General features: G+C 41.9%; 1 protein-coding gene across 1 annotated transcript; it reads right to left on the minus strand.

Moving 5' to 3' along the window:
- Nucleotides 1-1,347: 1,347 nt before the first annotated feature.
- On the minus strand, nucleotides 1,348-14,484 carry sde2.L (SDE2 telomere maintenance homolog (S. pombe) L homeolog). The gene is made up of 7 exons (XM_018262658.2): nucleotides 14,315-14,484; nucleotides 13,915-14,032; nucleotides 13,078-13,189; nucleotides 5,774-5,943; nucleotides 5,042-5,153; nucleotides 4,167-4,680; nucleotides 1,348-1,662 (listed from the first exon to the last, which is right to left on the minus strand). Exons 1-7 carry the CDS (start codon nucleotides 14,414-14,416, stop codon nucleotides 1,447-1,449), a joined length of 1,344 nt encoding a protein of 447 aa, XP_018118147.1. The 5' UTR covers nucleotides 14,417-14,484; the 3' UTR covers nucleotides 1,348-1,446.
- Nucleotides 14,485-16,089: the final 1,605 nt, after the last annotated feature.

The raw sequence follows: 16,089 nt of genomic DNA on the forward strand, positions 1-16,089 counted from the left end.
TATAAGCAACTTATTCCATTATACATTTATTAAAACTTCCCAGTGCCTTCAAAGTTATTTGTAAAATCAATTGCTATTGAAAGCAGCATTTGCTTAACTCCTGCGAGTTACTTTTTGAACAATGATACAAAAGTCTTAGTTCCCCAGCAAAGACAGGTCTGTCAATCATCAACAGTCTGAGCCATCAGGGCAGATTCTGTTTCTGTACCAGCCCAAGGCCACTACAGCCCTTTAGCAGGAAGATCTGTGTCTCCGATGATGCCCCAAGTAGTTAGACTATGCCTACACTGGGAGGGAGATACTGGTGCGGGTATCCATATTGGGGCACACACACTTGCTCATTATGCACATGCATGTGACCCAACACAGTGCCCAGTACCAGGTGCTGCCTCCCACTGCAGGTGGCATGGTACTAACTAGAGCATTTTCTGGCAACAAGTATACGTTCCATCCAGAACATGGGCTCAATTAGCCTGAACCTCCACTGGTTGGGGGTAAGAAACAGTATCCCCCTCCAGAGACCCAAGAGGAACAGGGCAAGCCTAATATGGAAGCCATGATCAAAGAGCCGATTCAAACCAAACACTTCAGCAGGTAGCGGCTTATAGTAAAAGCACCTACAATATGTATTTAGCCTTTTAACTTCTCCTTTAAAGGCAGCTCAAATAGCTTTATTTCCACATGATACATCCTTTTTAAATGGGGAATTGTTGCGGAAATCAAAATTTAATATAAGCTTCATCATACTGAAATAAGAATACAATCAATAAAAATTCTGTACCGTTTCTGAAATAATCAAGATTATTTTCACTATTCCTCTCTCAGCATCTGTTACTCTTTATTTAGTCTTCATGCAGCAGTTGGGTGTCAGATAGTCACTGACAGTTAGATCCAATATATCTTATAGGGGGGCTCTTTTTGCCTAGAAGATGTATTAGAGCTCACTCTATTAAAATCACCAGACATCATGTCTCTCTACATGCAGAATTTGTGCAAAAGGCAGTTATTTTGTTAGATTTTGTTTGTACTGGAATCCGTTATTTGAGTGAACTCTAATACATCTGCTAGGAAAGGAAACCCCCCTATAAGATATATTGGATCTGTCAATGAATATCTGACAACCAACTGCTGCATTGAGAGAATGAAGAGAAACAGATGCTGAGAGAGGAATAGTGAATATAAACTTGATTATATCAGAAATTATGCAGAATATTTAATTTATTCTATTTAGAAAGTTTCTTATTTCAGTATGATGAAGCTTATATTTTATTTTCATTTTCGCAATAGTTCTCCTTTAAATTGTATTTCTCAAATCAGAAGAGCTGGAATAAATAATGAGCCAGTAACTGTAGGCAAAAACTTTATTCACTGTTGTTGTAGAAAAATAAAACAGGGGGCTGATCTTCAGTCATGCCATGAGAACAATACAAAGTATGTGGAATCACTTCATTTCTTTTTTGTTTTACCAGGTTTAGCAAACAATGATGGGTCAATCTGGTCTCTGGAAAGTCCACGCACAGAAAAGAGCCTCGCTGCCCTCTCCTGCAGGGTTCCGCCACATTTCAGGCCAAGTGCAACAAGCTCCAATTTCAGCTTCTCCAATCCCAGGGCTTCCAGCTCTGCCGCAGTCTTATATGCCAGGAGGTCTATAGGCGAAGGTTCCTGTAGAGAAGATGGTTTAATTACAGTGCAAAGATCACTTAAACGTCCCACTGTAGTGTTCAGAACATCTTGCTTCTAGGAATTAAAGGGATACTGTCATGGGAATTTTTTTTCCCAAAACACCATCAATAGTGCTGATCCAGCAGAATTCTGCACTGAAATCCATTTCTCAAAAGAGCAAACAGATTTTTTTATATTTAGTTTTAAAATCTGACATGGGGCTAGACATATTGTCCGTTTCACAGGTGCCCCCAGTCAAGTGACTTGTGCTCTGATAAACTTCAGTCACTCTTTACTGCAAGTTGGAGTGATATCAACCACCTAATTTTCCCCCAACAGAACAATGGAAAGGTAACCAGATAGCAGCTCCCTAACACAAGATAACAGCTGCCTCGTAGATCTAAGAACAGCACTCAATAGTAATATCCAAGTCCCACTGAGACACATTCAGTTACATTGAGTAGGAGAAACAACAGCCTGCCAGAAAGCAGTTTCATCCTAAAGTGCTGGATCTTTCTGAAAGCACATGACCTGGCAAAATGACCAAGATGCACCTACACACCAATATTACAACTAAAAAAGAAATAAAAACTAAATCATAATAGAATCCCTTTAATAATAAGTAATGAGAGAAAAAGCCTAGCCAGGTGTAGTGACCTACAGTGGTCAATTCAAATGTTCTGTTCTCACAGAATATTTAAAACATAACCGCTGATTAGTTGATGAAGCAAAACATACATTTTGCTATTTTTTGGTACTAGCCCACTGGTAGACAAAGCCAGACTCAATCTCTGGCAGCTGTTGCTCAGCTCTGTGGTTTTAGTACCGATTTAAAGGGGTTGTTAACTTTTAGTATGTTATAGAATGGCCAGATTAAGCAACTTTTCAATTGGTTTTCAGTATTTTTTTTTTAAGTTTTTTTTAAATTATTTGCCATCTTCTTCTTCTGACTCTTTCCAGCTTTTAAATGGGGGTCACATCTAAAAACAAATGCTCTGTAAGGCTACAAATGTATTGTTATTGTGACTTATTACTCATCTTTCTATTCAGACCTCTCATTTATATTACAGTCTCTAGTTCAGATCAGTGCATGGTTGCTAGGGTAATTTAAGCCCCAGCAACCAGATTGTTGAAATTGCAAACTGGAGAGCTGCTGAATAAAAAGCTAAATAACTCAAAAACCACAAATAATAAATAATGAAAACCAACTGCAAATTGTCTCAGAATATCACTCTCTACATCATACTCAAAGTTAAATCAAAGGTGAATAACACCCTTTAAGGAAAGAAAACAGTCATAGTGGTCCCAAACATACAAATCAGTGAAAGCACTTGGACATTGCTGCATTTTAAACACCAGTATCATCAGCAAATGAAATTGTATTTATGATCACTTTGCCCTTTTCTTGATCGTGATTCCTTTACTTGAAATATCTTGATTAAGAATTAGCCAACATGAGATTAAAGGAACAGTTCAGTGTGAAAATATTGCTGGGTAAATAGATAGGCTGTACGAAATAAAAAGGTTTCTAATGTAGCCCAAAATGTAATGTATAAATGTGTAAATGTAATGCAGTGACTGGATGTCAAACATAAAAGAACTTCCTGCTTTTCAGCTCTCTAACTCGGAGTTAGTCAGCAACTTGAAGGGGAGTTTGTTTTTGATCCTTAGCATGCAGATTCAAAAGCAAACTAACTGAACAGTTATATCCCATATGGCTCCCCCTTAAAGTCACCGATTGCTTACAAACTGGTAACAGGTTAGAGAGCTGCAAAAGAGAAAGCAGCGTCTTGGCTATTACGTTAAGATGAACATACACTATAAGATTCGCTCGTTTTTCTCTTTGCTCGATTTTCTCTAGGAGGGTTGTGGTTGTTTATAGAGCAATCAAAGGCAAGCCACACTTCAGACTTCAGGATGTTTGTGAGGCATGGGAGTTACAGTACAGGTATGGGATCAGTTATCCGGAAACCCTTTATCCAGAAAGCTTTGAATTACAGAAAGGCGGCCTCCCATATACTCCATTTTATCCAAATTTTTAAAAACGATTTCCTTTTTCTCTGTAATAATAAAACAGTAGCTTGTTCTTGATCCAAACTAAGATATAATTAATCCTTATTGGAAGCAAAACCAGCCTATTGGGTTTATTTAATTTTTAAATGTACGAAGATCCAAATAAAGATCCATTATCGAGAAAACCCCAGGTCGGAAGGATACGAGGTTGCCAGTCACTGGTTTAGCAAACACATAAAAGACTTCTGTTGGCAACAGAGTTCACACTGCAATGAATAATGAAACTCGTGCTGCCAATTAAACGTTGTCCCAGTACAGAATAGCCTGGTATATCAATGTGTCTACATTTTAATATTACGGATACTTTCAATTTCAGAGATGGATCCTGTTGAACCATTGTCATCTACCAAATGTATGTAAGTGAATACAGGTTCTTACGTGTATCATGAGACAATGGATCGCAATTTGCATTTTACACTACATTTACTTACTGTGCTTGATGGCTGCTGAAGTTCGGCCTTGGGTTCCAAAATACTGAGAGCTGCAAATTTCTGCTCATCCTGTACTGTACTGGCTGGGCCGGTTTCATTGTAAATGGCAGTTGTTGGGGTTTTTTCTGATCCATCTGAGCTATTCTGAGTCTTTGTATTTTGTTCTGACTCCACCGGACAGGTTTGCGACTCTTGAATGTATTCAGTGCCTTTTGAGTTGGATTGCAACTGTGGGATTTGGTGTGATCCAGCAGAACTGGAAGGGTCCTTGAGGATTTGGTCTGATCCGCTGCAACTGGTTTGCTCTTTCGGTATTTGCTGTGATCCATCAGAACTGGCTTCTTCTAACCCGTCCGAGCTGCTCGGAGACACTGACCTATGCAGTCGCTCATTAATGTTCTCATGGTTTTTAGAATCCGATGATGATGAGGATGATGAGCAAGGAGATTCATCAAGGTCACCATCACTGCCAGAATCAGAGCTAGAAGAGACTTCTAACCCTTCCAGTCCTGTCCTATAAAGAGTTTATAAACAGCATGTCAGATACAGGATGACCTTAAGGATTTGCCTTTAGTAACCTGTAATATTTCAGATACCTTTTTCCTCCCTACAATTGCAAGTAAATGTCAAACTTCGCTCCCTATTTAAACACTGTCCCCCACCTTATATTTCCTGTAAGGGAGAAACATTCCTTTTAATACTCAAATGGATTCACTAGATTCACAAAATGAACTGCTGTTTGGCTGATATGGCAGTTTGCCCCTGTGTTATGAAATAGGGACTAATTATTTCAGTGAACAATATAGATGATAAATAAAGATATATGAATGAAGTATAACTATAATATTAAACATTACAAGGGACATAGTACCTACCAACAGCATTTCTTTTTGCCAGATGTCCCTTTGCTAGAGTACATGTTCTTCTTCCGTTTCCGGGTATCATCTGACTCAGCAGAAACCACACTGCTGGTAGAGGCCTGTAGCCCTGAACATAAAGAGCTTTCAGTAACATACCAGCAGAAACACATTGCATTGACAATTCTGCGTTTGGATCATTCCAACCCAATTTGTTGTACAGTACTTGCAGTTTCAGCACAATGAATACTTCTTATCGCCAACAGTAAAGCTTAAAGGAAAAGTATACCCCTCAAACAATGTATGTCTCTATAAAAATATAATGCCTAAAACAGCCGATATGTAAAACCCTGCTTCAAATAAATAAACCATATTCATAATATACTTTTTTAGTAGTATCTGCCATTGGGTAATCATAAACAGAAAACTGCCATCTTAAAAAATAAGGGCAGCCCCCTGGGATTGTAGGTTTCATGGTGCACACAAACAAACTTCACTTGTTAGGTCACATGAGCCAATTAATAGACAGAGTTCTGTCTTTCGCTTCCACACTTCTTCCTGTTACAGTAAGAGTTGTAGTATTTGTGGTCGGGTGATCTGAGGCAGCACAGAGACCACCATGATTGGCTGAGCAGCCAACATAAGAAAGAAGAGGGATGGTGCAGATATTGTGGGGACCACTGATGAGTGTTTATGTACATAATGGCTCTACTATAAGAAAAGCCACACAGGGCTACTTTTGTCCCTTACCTTTAATTACAGCTTCTTCCAGTCTCTCGGACATGTCATTGCATTGTTTGTGGTATTCTGGATCGGTGAAATAATGCTTTGGCTCTGCCAGTTTACGCTGTAGCCTTTCCAGACGTCGCTGCTCTTTTTCTGCTTCACGGTCTGCTTGTTTCTTTGTCCATTCGGCCATCCTGCAGTCAGAAGAGGATGAACTAGTCACTATCTTTTTATAATACACCAGCTATTCACCATGTAAAGACTGCTCTGCCCCACCCTGGGCAATTGTGCACCAAAAGTGGGCCCAGGAAAGGTGGTTACTGTGAGAGCAATTTTCTAAATGGTATCCACCAAATTTACCAGGAGTGAAAAATATTTACAGTAAAAAAATAGAATGTACACTAAAGAATGTCAGACTAGCATTCTATGGTAATTACTACTAGTCAAAATGTAGGTCCCCTGCCTGTACAGAGAAGCTATAAAATCAACTAGCACAAATTCTCCCACAAATTAAGTTGAGAGCAATAGCCCCTTAAAGGAGAACTAAACCCTAAAAATTGCATATTTTTTATACTGAACTTATTGCACCAGCCTAAAGTTTCAGCTGCTCAATAGCAGCAATGATCCAGGACTTCAAACTTGTCACCAAGTGTCTGACACTCACATGCTCAGTGGGCTCTGAGCAGCTGTTGAGAAGCTTAGCTTAGGGCTTGTCACTAATTATTAGGCAGAAAAAAGAGGTTCCCCTGTAATATAAGCTGATGCTACAGGTTTGCTGATTATTAAAGTGGACCTGTCACCTAGACATAAAAATCTGTATAATAAAAGTACTTTTCAAATTTAACATGAAATCCAATTTATATTTTTTATTAAAGCATTCATAGCTGTTGTAAGCTCATTTAGAAATCTCAGTTGTCAATCAAATATTGTCTGCCCCTCCTCTATGCCTAGGCATAGAGGAGGGGCAGACAATTACTTTCACTTTCCATTCAGCACTTCCTAAATGTCACTGCTCTCCCCACATTCCCCCAGTTCTCTTCACCATTTAATTGTGTAGCCAGGGCATGGACATCAGGTCCCCCATTCTGGTTCACAAACAAGATTCTGAGATGATACAAGTGAAAATCATATCATACTTACAGAGATTTTCCTTTCCTGGACTGGAACATGGCAGTGGGTAAATAATGGGTTAATCCCCCTGCCGTGAGCATGGGACAGGATATTAAAATATAAAAGGCTTACTTCCGCCCCCGGCCGCCATCTTAAATTCCTGGAGTCTCCCCCATCGAGGGTGGGAAGCCTTACCCACTGCCATGTTCCAGTCCAGGAAAGGAAAATCTCTGTAAGTATGATATGATTTTCACTTTTCCTGTTCCTTTCACATGGCAGTGGGTAAATAATGGGATGTACAAAAGCATCTTACAACAATTGCGAGGGAGGGATTTTTAATTGAGTTATTTAGGTAGTACAGATTGAAGAACCGAAGTTCCAAAATTTGAATCTTTGTTTGAAAAGACATCAAACTTGTAATGACTAATGAAGGTGTGAAAAGAGGACCACACTGCCGCTCTGCAGATTTCCTCTGATGAAACTCTGGAGTGGAAGGCCCATGAGGCTGCCAGACCTCTGGTAGAGTGTGCCCTGATATTAGAGGGTACTGTACTGGATTTCTCCTTGTAGGCCATTCTAATACACGTTTTTATCCAGTTTGCTATGGTAGACTTGGTAGGTTGAGCTCCTGCTTTTTTCCCTTCCGGGATGACCAAGAGGGAATCGGAAAGCCTGATGTTTTTCATTCTTTCAAGGTATACACTCAGACATCTGACTACGTCCAAAGTGTGCCACTTCGCTTCCTCACTGGATTTCGGATTTTTGAAGAAAGAAGGCAAGACTATGTTTTGGCTGGTGTGAAAACTAGAGACCACCTTGGGTATGAAACCATCTGCTGTTTGCAAGATCACTTTATCTTGAAGAAAAATCACTTTTCCTTCCTTTATTGAGAATGCTTGAATCTCAGCTACTCTCCTGGCTGTTGTTATTGCTAATAAAAAACACATCTTGAGGTTCAAGTTCTTTAGTGGAATTTTTTCAATTGGTTCGAATGGATCATCTGTAAGGGCCTCAAGGACTAGACCTAAATCCCATGGAGGAATTAGTCTTCTGTCTATTGGTTTGATTTTTTTGAGTCCTAAGAAAAATCTCTTAATCAAAGGCTTCTGTGCCCATGATGTTTTAGAAAAATGGGAAATCGCCGTGACATGGCTCCTTAAAGTGGAAATGCTGAGTTTTAATTCCACTCCCTTCTGAAGAAATTCAATCAGATTAATTTCTGATATGTTGCTGGTATTTACTCCAAGTTCTTTGCACCAATCTGAGAATTTATTCCAGACGACAAAGTATCTTTGGATAGTACTTGGTTTTCTGGCTGCTAGTAGGGTATTGATTGAACCCTCCGAAAAACCTGATGCTGACAAATTCAGCCTTTCAACAGCCAGGCCGTCAATGCCCATTTCGCTGGGTGAGGATGGATCATTTTCCCCTGTGACAACAGGTCTGCTTGATGAGGGAGTCTTAATGGTTTGTCCCTGGCTAGGAGCAGAATCTTCGAGAACCATGGCCTCCTCGGCCACCATGGAGCTATCAGCACCACTTCCACTTGGTCTTTCTTTATTTTCTGTAGAATACGAGGTATTAACGGTATGGGAGGAAACACATAAGCCCTCTTGAATTTCCACTGGAATGAGAAAGCATTTGTTTTTATAGCGTTGAGGTCTTTGTTCCAAGACACATAATTCGCCAATTTCGCATTCTTTTCCGATGCCATAAGGTCCATCGAGAAGGGACCCCATTTGGCCTCTATCGTCTTGAATATTGTCTGATGTAACTCCCATTCTCCCGGGAGTGTTTCCGATCTGCTTAGTTTGTCGGCTAGTATGTTTTGAACACCCGGAATGTGTTCCGCCTTCAAATCCATCAGATTCTTTTCTGCCCATGTGAAAATAAGAGTGGTCAAGGTTAATAGACTTGATGATCTGGTTCCTCCTTGTTTGTTCAGGTATTGAACCACAGTAGAGTTGTCTGATTTTATCAGGATTGGTTTGTAAAGGAGGTGGTGTTGTAAGGCTAGAAGACCCAAGTACACAGCTTTGAGTTCTTTCCAATTTGATGATCTTGAAATCTCTGAGGTTTCCCAATTCCCCTGGGTTGTAAACTCTGTTGTATGGGCTCCCCAGCCCCATTTGCTCGCATCCGTTGTCAATGTTATCCAACACGGTTGGAACAGTGAGACTGGTTGATGCAAGTTGTCTGCCTTTTCCCACCATTTCAAGGACTGTATCGTCTTTGAGTCCATCCTTATTAGCTGGTAAGGTCTTCGATAATTGTGGTCCCAATTTTGTAGAAAATGGTTTTGGAAATGCCTCGTGTGGAATTGAGCCCACCTCACACAGTCTTTGGTGGAAATAAGTTTCCCCATCAATCTCTGACAAGCCTGTGCCGTCTGCACCGGTTTTTCTGAGAATTCTTTCACCGAAAGCTGAATATCCTTCATTCTTCTTGAAGGAAGACTGAGGTTGAATTTTACCGTGTCTACCTTTACTCCCAGGAACTCCAAGTGCTGGGAAGGTTGTAACACGCTTTTCTCTCTGTTCACAACCCATCCAAGCTGGTTTAGGTACGAGATTAGAACCTTCAAATGATTCATTAACATGCCTTTTGTTGTGGCTTTGACTAAAATGTCGTCCAAGTAAGCGAATACCTGTATGCCCTTTATTCTTAGACTCGCAATCACAGGGGCTAAGACTTTTGTGAAAATCCTGGGTGCCGTTGCTAGGCCAAACGGAAGGGTTTTGTATTGGAAGTGTTTGTTTAGGATTTTGAATCTGAAAAACTTCAAATGACACTTCCTTAGAGGTATGTGCAGATAAGCGTCTTTCAAGTCCAGTTTTTGCCATCCAATCTCCCTGGTCTAGGAGTTGTGCTATGGAGCGTATTGTTTCCATTTTGAAAGAAGGCACTACCAACTGTTTGTTTAGACTTCTTAGGTTTAAAATTACTCTGGATTGACCGTTTTGTTTGGTCCTGAGGAATAGGTGCGAATAAACTCCCTTGTATCTCTGATGTCGAGGCACTTCTGCTATAACTTTGTTCCTGAGAAGATCTTTTATTACTAATCTTAACAAGGTGGTATCTTCTTTGCTTCTTATCTTGTCTGATGAAACAAATTGATTTTTGGGTTTTTTCCGGAGATGTAATCTGTATCCTCTTCTGATTATGTCTAGTACCCATTGGTCTGAAATTTCTCGGGCCCACTCCGCACTGAAGTACTTTAGTCTTCCTCCAATGTGCGAAATGTCCCTCGCACCTTCATGCTTTTTTTTCAGATTTGAAGTTTCCTCTTTTCGCTGGAAAGGACTGATTCCTACCCTTCCATTGTCTGAAGTATTGTTTATTTCCTGGTTTGTACTGTCTTGCTTCTTTGAAAGTATGGGTACTTGTTCTTGGTGGATTTTTCCTTTCCCTTCTATCTTGCGGAAGGAAAGATGATTTCCCCGCGGATGCCTTAGATATGATATTATCCAATTCAGTACCGAAAAGTAAGTTTCCTTTGAAAGGCAAATTGCAAAGGTTGTGCTTTGACTGTGAATCCGCGTTCCAATGTTTAAGCCATAGGCTTCTTCTGGCCACTACTGACACACTCATGGATCTTGCCGCCAGTTTAACTGATTCCATTGAAGCTTCAGCTAGGAAATCATTTGCCAGCTTAATGTCTCGTAAAGCTTCAACTAATTTTTCCCTTGTGGTACCGGATTTTATGGCCTCTTCCAAATCCTCAAGCCAAAAATTATTGGCTCTTGCCACCGTGGTAGTAGCAATCGCTGCTTTGCAAGATGCTCCTCCTATCACATAGACTCTTTTAAGTGCCCCATCTTGTCTTCTTTCCATAGTGTCTTTTAACGACACCCCTTCATCCACCGGCAAGGTAGTTCTTCTGGCCACCCTGGTGATAGTCGCATCTACTTTGGGAGGATTCTCCCAAGGCTTTGCTGATTCAGATGAATATGGGAACATTTTTTTGATTTTTTTGGACACAACTTGCTTATTGTCCGGGATGTTCCATATATTATTTATGGTATCCTGGATTACATTGTGTACTGGAAAAAGATGGTTCTTTTTTGTTACCGATTTGAACATCTTGTCTTGCTTGATTTCACTCTGTTCTTCCAGGTTCAGAGTTTTTCTTACTGCTTTTATAAGGGGTTCAACCAAATTGAGTTTGAATGCATAATCTTCCTCTCTTTCCGAATCCTCCGATAATTCTCCCTCCGAAGATTTATCTTCCAATGAAGGATTTGCAATGTCCTGTGTCAAATCTTCGCTCTGTCTACTCGAATGAGCGTAAACACTTGGCCCGCTCCGTTCCTGGCTGTTCGAAGGCCTGTCTTTGTTTTCCAAATTCTTCAATACATTATCTGTTACTTTAGACACCATAGAAGCTAAAGATTTGTCGAGCGTTGATTTCATCCATTCCATCATGTCTGACTTTGGATCAGCTCCAGCAGCCTCCTTTAAACATTTCTCGCATAGCCTTTTTTCTGGTAGTGCTATATCTGAGCATGAAATGCACTCTCGTCTGGCTGACTTCCTTCTGCTTCCCTCCCTGCTTGGGGAACTTCTGCAGAGACATAAATTACAAATTACAATTTTATAATATACAAAATATTCGGAGACCACCTTCATATGAACTGTCCAGACATGCTTTTTTTCCCTCTCATTTGAAAAAACTCACCCCCTGGAACCCGAAAGAGACCTTCTGGAGCTCATCCTTGAATAGTTGCTCTGATAGTGGAGATTTGTTCACCAGTCTAGAAAAATGTCTATATGTAAATATACATGCTTAAGGGTTCCAATCAAAAGGTCAGGGGAAGTATACTTACATGAGTACCCTCTGACAGCACAATTGGCATTAAGGTATATTACCTGCAGCAGCAACAGGGGAGGTAAAGAATAGACGCCCTTTTAAACGCTGGCGTCCTGCTTCCATTGCGCTTCTTCGCGATGACCCCAATCACTTCCGGGTTCACGCGAGTTCGCGCATGCGCAGAAGCGCTTCTCCATTTTGAAAGCATTGATGCAGCGTCTTATTGCGCACGGTGCCGAATTCGGCTCTGCGGCTGACAGCGCCGAACGGCACAAAAGGCCCAAGCATAGAGCTTATTCTGGAGCTCACACAGGCTTTCCAGCAGCCTTGGCCCACAGAACTTCAGCGGGCGAGAGGGACCCGCTGGCACTTCGGGGGGAGCACGACAGGAAGAAATAAGATGGCGGCCGGGGGCGGAAGTAAGCCTTTTATATTTTAATATCCTGTCCCATGCTCACGGCAGGGGGATTAACCCATTATTTACCCACTGCCATGTGAAAGGAACAGGAAAAGGCTTGTCTTAATAACAGTGTCCACAAAATGGCTCCTGCCTGCTTGTTATAATTATGAATTCCCAGACTGATGGAAACAAGATTCAAATAATTTATATTGTGTAATTAGAGTTCATTTTGCTTGACTAATGTGATAAAATAGGATTTTGAATAATATTTTTGGGTGACGGGTCCCCTTTAAATTCTGATGCTAATTTCACTGGTTTCTGTGCTGCCATGTAGTAATTATCTTTATTAATTACTAATCAGCCTTATATTGTGACATTTCTATTTTATGTGTACTGTATATTGTGAGTGGGTCCCTAAGCTCAGTAAGTGACAGCAGCACAGAGCATGTGCAGTGAATCAGCAGAAAAGAAGATGAGGAGCTACAGGGGCATCTTTGGAGAGACAGATCTTTGCTGCTAAAGGGCTGTGATTGCCTTGGGCTGGTACAGAAAACCAAAACATAAATGTACAACATTTTTAGCTACTTCTTTAGTTAAACTTTATTTCTCCTTTAAGGGCATCTCCAGCACCGCTAAAAGAATTCAAGCTCAAGCTCCAGTTTGGAGAATTGCTAACTACTTCAGTCCATATTCAGAGCAGACCACAGAAATGACGGCTGATGTCCGGTACCTTTTTACTTGACAGTAATGTGAATACACCCACAAGAGATTTAATCTGAGCATGGTGAACATGGCAGTGGGAAGCATATTACCTTATTGAACTTGAAATAAGCACCACCACTGCTATGCGGCCAGGAGCACTTTTGGCAACCAAGGGGCACTTTAAGGAAATGGCACCCAAAGCTCTTTCTCTGCTGGCCAATTTCAGCCGGTGGAGAAATGCCTGAAATCGGACATGCTTTAGGAAGAACATGGAAGAAAACTGCAAGTTAAGAATAAAGTACTCACGCTTTCTCATGGTTCACGTCTCTAAGTCGCCTCCCACTGAGATCGCGACAGGCCTCACGGTTTGTGGTCTTTTCAATCTGAGCACCGAGTGCTCTGAGCATAGAACCAAAGCCTACAACCCAAGAGCATAAATGTGGTTACTTTTGGCAGGCAAAGGCAACGTTGAGATTTGCAGTCATACAGCAGCTGGAAGTCGCACAAGTTAAAGTGACAAACACTTCTCATGTGAGGACGCCGTACCCAAAGTATACTCTCCATATGGCTCCCTTTGCCCGTCTAGTTGGCAAGGAGCAGTGCAAAAACCTTGGTACTTGTCCTGGAACTTACCACACTTCACAAACATAGAGTGTAGTGCTACACAATCAATCTCACCGCTTTTTGTAGCGTTGGGTGCCAGCTGCGACTCTGTCTGCCCAGGTCCAGTACAGATTCTGATACAAATTCCAGCAGCACTCCGGTATAGTGAAAGAAATTTATTTGTGCAAATGAAGCAACGTTTCGGGCATAACCAGCCTTGATAAAGGGCTGGTTATGCCCGAAAACGTTGCTTCATTTGCACAAATAAATTTCTTTCACTATACCGGAGTGCTGCTGGAATTTGTATCGGAACTTACCACACTGTTATTTTCCATATTTGTGTCCTAGTCACCCTTCATGACACTCCAGCACAATAGAAATAGATGTATTCTTAAACAGGCCACAAGTCTAGATTTGAGTTGCCTATGTATAATGTGGGCCATGCACATACATAACCATAACTCATATAGTATCATCTGTCCAGTGCAGCTGCTCCTGCAAACGTTTTGCTTAAAAGAATATTAATGAGCATGTACTCACCCCCTTTTCCTCCACACAGTCGAGGTTCGATGCTGTAGGTCTGTCCATCCTGCAGTTTTTCTTCAAGGTCGGCCAGGTGCCCGTTACACTTGACATAAAAGTCAGTCAGTGGTATGGTCTAAAGAGAGAGACAAGAATTTGTTTCAGTTAATTGCCTTCAGGCTGGGCCCCCTTAGCTCATAACAAGGTTACAGATATATAGAAACATTGGGGTAACAGTCACCTGCTATAGTTCCAGGGGTACCCAGGGCACAAATAAGCACTCACCCCAAATCTCACCCCAACTGACCAGGCCAGTCACCCCACAGGAAACAGTAGGGTGACACCCCAGAGTGGGCTCTTGGCGGGCACGTAGTACAACACATTCACATTCTCTTAGAAGTTACTGCCAAGCACTTACCATCCACTCCTGGCAAAGCAAATCCAACGCCACGGCCCCGGGATCCACTACGAGCAACTGCAACCTGCCACTGAATGCATCTCTCACCCATACAGACGCCATGTTCAGCTGCGAACAAATCCAGTTTATAGCTCCACCCAAAATCCTCTCACGTAAGTGCAACGTCTAAACCAGGAGGGGCCACGTTTTGAGTCCTTCGATCGCCATCTTTGTTACTGGACAAATGGTGCCCACTTCCCAATAACATTAGGTAGAAATTTCTAGAAATTGAAGAAAGTAAATGGGTATAAACGATACCACTGTATCTGGCGATGTGCAAATATACGTAGTGGTTAGGGTCACCAAATCTAGTCAAGCAAAATACTTTTAGGAGCCTGCTTGTTATTATTATAGACAATATACAAGTATTTTAACATTCTCATTTACGGACAGCGGTTTGTTATTTTTTTCTGAAAAAAAACGTCACTCAGTCACCACATGAGGTTTTATCACTTTCTGCCCTTAATAAAGATGGCCGTCCAGCTTCCTGTAATTTGTTTACGCTGCATACGATTATGGTCCCTGTCTGGTTGTGACGTTTGAGTAACTGATTGGCTCTGAGCCATGCCTCGGGAGTAGAAGGGAGGGGTAGCTTCTGTTCTTGTTATTGGGAGGGAAAGAAGGGCTAGAGGGAAGTCGCTATAATGAGGGTTGTGTTGCATTGTGGCGGACTAGATGGAACCGGCTTGTTAATGGCCGCTGTGAGGGTGGGATCTGTGAGGGGAGAGAAGAGACTGGAGTGAGGTCATGTCAGGGCAAAGCTGGGCAGGAGAATGCAGGAACTAGGAGGAGTCTCCTGTCAGGACTGGTTATTACAGAGGCAGGAGGGAGGAGAGGGAATGAGAAATGTACCCAGAGGGAGAGCAGTTGGGGATGGAAAGAGACAGAGAGGAGGAGAAGGAAGAGGAGGAGGGATGGCAGTGGTGCAGGTGCTGCTGTGTGAGGAGAGAGGCACATTAGTGACCACAATGGCAAAAACTTCAGAAAGGGCATGTTCTCAATGGCCACCAAGAAATATAATTCTGCTGTGTGTATAGCACCCATCGACTGCAGCACCCATTGGACAGACTGGCGCAGAGGCTGAAGGCTCTGGATGTTGTGAACCTGTGTAATATTTGCAGGCTGAGAGAAGCAGATCTGCTCAGTGCCCCTGCTCCATTGATTTGAATCCAATCAGTCTGTTTATGGCAGGGGCGTCCAAGCTTCTGGCTCGCCGGGCCACATTGGAAAAAGATGAAATTGTCTGGGGCCACACATGAAATACACAAACACGTTTGATTTGTAAAAGTAAAGGAAATACACAGAAAATAACTACAATGCCAATTGGATAACCAGATGGAGCTATACACTGGATATTAAATAAACATATTATTATATTATTATTACTAACTGGGCAATGGACAGAGTCCGCCTCCTCCTATTTCCTCGGGAACCAAGCATTTCAAGATGGGCCGCATTCATTTGCATCCTGGGCCGCATGTGGCCCTCGGGCCGCAGTTTGGACACCCCTGGTTTATGGTCACACACAGCGGAGCTGAAGCTGAGATCAGCCCAAATATGTGAAAGGAGGCATCTCTGGGCTAATCTCAGCTTCAGCACCACTGTGTGCAGGGGCGATTCTAGCCTGAGGCGGCCTTCTTTTGTCACCCTTCCCCATGGCACTCACCTTTAGAGCACATGAGAGGTCAGGGCAATTGCGCTCTCTGCACTAGAAGAGCCGAATTTCCGGCTTGAAA

This window comes from Xenopus laevis, chromosome 5L (assembly GCF_017654675.1).
Source record: "Xenopus laevis strain J_2021 chromosome 5L, Xenopus_laevis_v10.1, whole genome shotgun sequence".
In the NCBI taxonomy this organism is placed as follows: domain Eukaryota; kingdom Metazoa; phylum Chordata; class Amphibia; order Anura; family Pipidae; genus Xenopus; species Xenopus laevis.

Coding starts and splice junctions, on each gene's coding strand:
- sde2.L (XM_018262658.2), bottom strand. CDS start 14,416: ATGGCGTCTGTATGGGTGAGAGATGCATTCAGTGGCAGGTTGCAGTTG. Junction 14,033..14,314: donor TGCTTTGCCAGGAGTGGATG/GTAAGTGCTTGG, acceptor CTCTCTCTTTAG/ACCATACCACTGACTGACTT. Junction 13,190..13,914: donor ACTGTGTGGAGGAAAAGGGG/GTGAGTACATGC, acceptor CTTGGGTTGTAG/GCTTTGGTTCTATGCTCAGA.